Source organism: Triticum aestivum, chromosome 2D (genome assembly GCF_018294505.1).
Source record: "Triticum aestivum cultivar Chinese Spring chromosome 2D, IWGSC CS RefSeq v2.1, whole genome shotgun sequence".
NCBI lineage: Eukaryota > Viridiplantae > Streptophyta > Magnoliopsida > Poales > Poaceae > Triticum > Triticum aestivum.
In genome coordinates this window covers 381,268,108-381,273,242 of record NC_057799.1, presented here as the reverse complement: position 1 = coordinate 381,273,242, position 5,135 = coordinate 381,268,108, and the positions used below count along the sequence as shown (strand labels likewise).

At 34.9% G+C, this 5,135-nt stretch overlaps 1 protein-coding gene across 1 annotated transcript; it reads left to right on the top strand.

The window, feature by feature from the left end:
* LOC123055793 (uncharacterized) lies at positions 1 to 1,802 on the top strand. Its single transcript, XM_044479648.1, has 4 exons — positions 1 to 99; positions 191 to 373; positions 1,311 to 1,322; positions 1,452 to 1,802. Exons 1-4 carry the CDS (start codon positions 1 to 3, stop codon positions 1,560 to 1,562), a joined length of 405 nt encoding a protein of 134 aa, XP_044335583.1. The 3' UTR covers positions 1,563 to 1,802.
* Positions 1,803 to 5,135: the final 3,333 nt, after the last annotated feature.

The window sequence follows — 5,135 nt, the reverse complement described above, 5'->3', positions numbered from 1 at the left end:
ATGTTCTTCGTCACTATTCTTGCTCCTTCTCCTGCTTCTATTGATCTTTCTCTTCTCCTGCAGATCTTTCTCTTCTTCGCTAGGCTTGTAGGCGGCGAGGTGATTCTTTTCTCCTCCCTTGTGGTTTCCTATTTCCTCTCTCACAGGAAGTAACACATGGTTTGATTCATCCCTTTTTTTTTGTTGGCAGATTTGTGATAGTTTCTATAGATTGGTCAGATCCCTTAGCGCCTCTCTAGTTTCATGCTTCCCCTCATTTTTGAGGTTCCTCCCTGTGCCAATTTATCCATCATGTGATGTTTTTCTTCATGTGTACATGCCAGGTTCAGATCTAGCAGACAAGAGGTTTGATTTTGAATTCTACGGGCTGGAGGTAAAATGTTGCAACACTCTCTCTCTTTATCTTTAGCTCATATTTTAGGGCTGAACTCACTCATATGGTGTATTGTTCGGTATTTTATCAATTCGGTTTTGCTTATAGGGAAAAAAATATGTTTTGTAATAGTGTTAGTTGCAAATTAAGCAGTTGTGTTCTTGCTTAATTGTTTCATAGTGGTAGCTAGTACATGGCTGAAGCTACTTGTCTCATTTTCAACAGCACATACTATGGATGTGCGCACCCGTATTTCTTCCCAATGAAACTTTTGAGTTGAATCACCCTTATAAATGTTTTCCTCCCCTTCAATCTGTAGATCTTAACAGTCTAGTACAAATTGGCATAAATCATACCGTCGATTTTTTGAATGATTGGCATATAAAGAATGCTAGTTCTTTGCAAATTTACACATAAGTGACAGTTAGTCATAGTGGCCTGTAAATTTTGGTGAGATCCCTAGATAGCCCCAGTGAATTTGTGCACCTATATTACTTCCCACTTGAACGAAGAAAATGCAGTTTTTCACACCAACCCATTCGAGAAAAGTTGAAACCAATTTTAAATGATTCTATCTGGGTTGGCGGGCGCTTATCGCTAATTGTTGTAAGTCCGTACTCCCCATATCCTATACAGTTCTAGATACAACTTACCTAGAGTTGATTTGTTTCCCTATAGTTTGTTCTCTAAAAAATCTGCCACTTATGTTCTTTATGTATCTAGTGTATACATTATTTCTAGTGCGTCCAAGTTTAACTATATCTGATCACATCCTCCAGAGTATGTCCCAGTTGTATACAGCTTTCTCTGAATTCAATTGTAGATCTTGCTTGAGAGTGTTCTTTGAATATTCTGCAATTTTTTATACTAAAGCCTTGTATACATACTTAATGTTGTTTTCTCATTCTGTCCAAACAACTTTATTTCATCCATGAAGGGCTTTTATTCTGTAAGTTTTTCGATTTCATTTTTACCATTACTTCTACTTCTTTGTTCTCAATATGCGTTATGTTAGGTTTTTAACACACCTTATCTTTGTACTTATTCAAGTATTTCTCCTTTTCATCTCTCCGTCAAGATATCATTCCTCACCTCTGCCTGCTTGTCGCTTACAAAATGGCGAAGTTCGACCCGCACAAGGTTGACTTTGCAGGCCTTGGATGTTTCCACCAAGAAGAGTAAGAAATAGTGTTAGATGGTAAGAAATAGTGTTAGATGTCCTCAGAAAGAAAAGAAGAGTTGCCAATAGATGCTAGATTTTCTGTTAAGATGGTTTCCACTATTTTTGCTGCCGTGGCATCCCTCGAATGCACATTTACTGTGTACTAATGACATATATTTTCGCATATAAAAAGTACTGTACAATTGTGAGATGTCGTTTTCTTTGCTTTTGCTTGACTCGCCATAGTTCAGTATTGCATCACAGAAGAGAAACAAGTATGGAATAATGAACAAATTTATTTTTTCGGAAATTTGCGATTCTTCTGAACAAAATATTCATGGAGTTCTCGTTTTCTTCTGCCTTTGGCTTACATTATTGGTTGAGCGGGGATAGATTGTTGCTTCAGTTCCTTCTCTGCTTCCTCTAATATATTTAGCACTATGTAAATTATTTGCGACATAACTAGATTAGCGAACAATCTCCTATGTATTTAATAAAACATCAGCAACTTTAGGTCTATTTTATCTAATGGATAAATTCAACATCATTTCTTCCTAATGGATATATACATGCCTAGCCATCTATATTATCATGTTCAATTCTTTCCATAATAGCAATATTGGAGAATCAAAACACTAACATAACATATACGAGATAAAAATATGTGAACATATTTTGAATTCCAAGAATATTTATTCTAATTCCATGAGGATTATTTGAATGCCTTAATCATGTTCTGAATCCAGGAGCAATTTTTGTAATGATGAACATTATTTGGAATACAAGAACAACTTTTGAATTCCATGAACATTAATTCAATTGACAAACATTTTTGAATTCCATAACATTTTTTTGTTTGACTTGCACATTGTTTGGATCCACTGATTGTTTGAGTTCCAAGCACATTGTTTCAATTGATGAACAATTTTTAAATGCCTTGACATTATGAATTAGAGAACAATATTTTGAACCAATGTACATTTAAAAAAAAAATCTTAGAACATTTTTGTGTGATTTGAACAATTTTTGAATTTCAAGAGCACTTTTGAATCCAAGAATATTTTTATGCTTCAAACATTTTTTAATAGAAGAAACTTTTTATCTGAAATCCGAGGAATGTTTTCAATGCCACGAGCATTTGAATGCATGTTTTTATTATTCCAAGAATAGTTTTTGAATGTGTTAAATATTTTATGAATCGTCGAACAATTTTTGATAGTCATGAACAATTGTTTAGTCCAAGAACAATTTTAAAATTTTAAAAAATTGAATGCCATCAACATTTTTCCGATCCAAGAACACTTTTTCAAGTTCCTGGAACATTTTCTGAATCCATGAACAATTTTTCAATTCTATGAACATTTTTTGAATGGTCTGGTCAATGTTTCAATGCCTTTAACATTATTTAATCCAATAACAGTTTTTGAATGTCATGAGCATTTTTTCTCCAAGAATAAATTTAAATGTCAAGAACAATTTTTGACTTGATGAACAATCTTTTGAATGCCTTCAACTTTTTAAAATCTACTAAGAACATTTTTTGAATGCATGGAACATTTTTTTAATATATCTTCAATTCCAAGAACATATTTTCATTGTCTTGTACATTTCTTGAATCCAAGAACAATTTTTGAATGTGTTGAACTTTTTTTTACTACAAGAAGATTTTTCAATGTCAAAGAGCCAATTTTGATTTGGTGAACAATTTTTGAGTGCCTTGAACATTTTTTTCAATCCAAGAACAGTTTCCTGAATGACTCAAACATTTTTTTAATCTACGAACAACTTTTCAATTCCAAGAACAGTTTTGAATGCCTTGAACATATTTTGAATTCAAGAAAATTCTTTGAATGGCATGAATTTGAATCCAAGAACATCTCTCTTCAGTTCAAATGACAACTTTGAATTGATGAACAATTTTGAGCTGCCTTGAACTTTTTCTAAATCCAAGACCTAGCTCTGTGTTTCTTGTAGCAACGAAACAGTAGCAGGTTCCAGATTTATGTTTCTGTTCCTATTTTCGATTTCGGTCCCTGTCTTGTAGTTGTAATTCTTACAAGAAAAAACAACTTTTTTGCTAGTGAGCGTCAAAGCACTTGAAGAATTTTTTTTAGGGGTAAACACTGGAAGAAATAGGCTACTAGGTTTTGTGCAGCGAACGAGAAATAGGAGCAATAGCAGTCAAACTAGGAAACGAAACAAAAACAGGTACTGGTCGAACCAGAAAAAAGAATGAAGAAAACCAAAACTAGAAACATGAACGGAGAAAATTGGCCCACCAAGCCCGCCAGTAGGATGCTCTGTGCGAAACAGCGGCTGTTTGACACAAAGAGCGCGCTGGCCTAACCACTGGGCTAACATAAATGTACGTGTTAACTGACAACCTTTTAACCTTTTTCTTCTTACTTTTTTCGTGGAAACAGTTTTGTTCTGTTTTTCTCTTCTTTTTCATAATCAATGAACCTTTTTTCATCTTTGGTGAACTTTTTTCCAAACTAATGAAATTTCAAATTGATGATCTTTTATTTTAAAATTGATGAACTTTTTCCAATTTGTGAACTTTTCTCAAAATGATGAACTTTTTTTCCAATATTGATGAACTTTTCTTCAAAATCGATGAACATTTTTCAAATTTGTGAACATTTATTAAATCGATTAACGTTTTTTAAAGTTGATGAACTTTTTTTTCAAAATTGGCGCACTTTTTCAGATCTTGTAGACTTTTTTGAAAATTGGTGAACATTTTTTTTTGAAATCAATGTACTTTTATTTTCTGATTTTATAGACTTTTTGAAAATCGGTGAACTTTTTTCAGATTTTGTAAACCTTTTTGGAAGTTGATGAACTTTTAAAATTGGTGATTCTTTTCTAAAATCTGTGGACTTTCAGAAACATTTCACATTATTATTCAAAAGAAATCACATTTTTCTAAATGTTTTCAAATAATTCAAAAATCTACGCGGCTACAGTGTGTTTGTGTTTGTTCTTATGCTCTGTCGTGCTGCAATGTTTTGCTAGTGTGTTGTAGCTCCAGTGGTTAGCCACCCGCTTATTGGAGGTAAGGGAGCATTCTGTGATGAGGGGCCGGATTTCCGGGCGAAAGGGCCAGATGTCCGGGGCTTCGGGAGGAGCCGGATGTCCGGGGCATAGGTCCTTTGTTGATCGTGGATCTTGTATCTCCTCTCGTGTTTTAAGGATCTAGCATATGTGTGACCATATCTTGTTGGTTTGAGTGATTCTCTTGTGTTTTCCCTCGTGTTTCCCCTCGTGTTCTTCGTGTTTTTAGTTGGGATCCGCTCCTTTCATGAAAGATCGGCCGTATAGGGTTCCACCCTACATCATCTTGGTATCATGAGCCACGTTGATCACGATTTCGGAGCCTCCCCTCTTTGTTTTCTAGCCTTGTTTTGTTGATTTTGTCCCAATTTCGAAAATCCCCACCAAAAATAGATAGGATGTGGCAAAACATCATTCTCCTCCGGGACCAAAGAGAAGGTCTCATGTGCGCTCTCGTAGCTTGACTCGGAGTAGGAGTCCAATATGGGCGCCGTCTTCATGTTGTTGAAGAGGTTCATGCTCGTCGCCGTGGTCGAAGGGGAT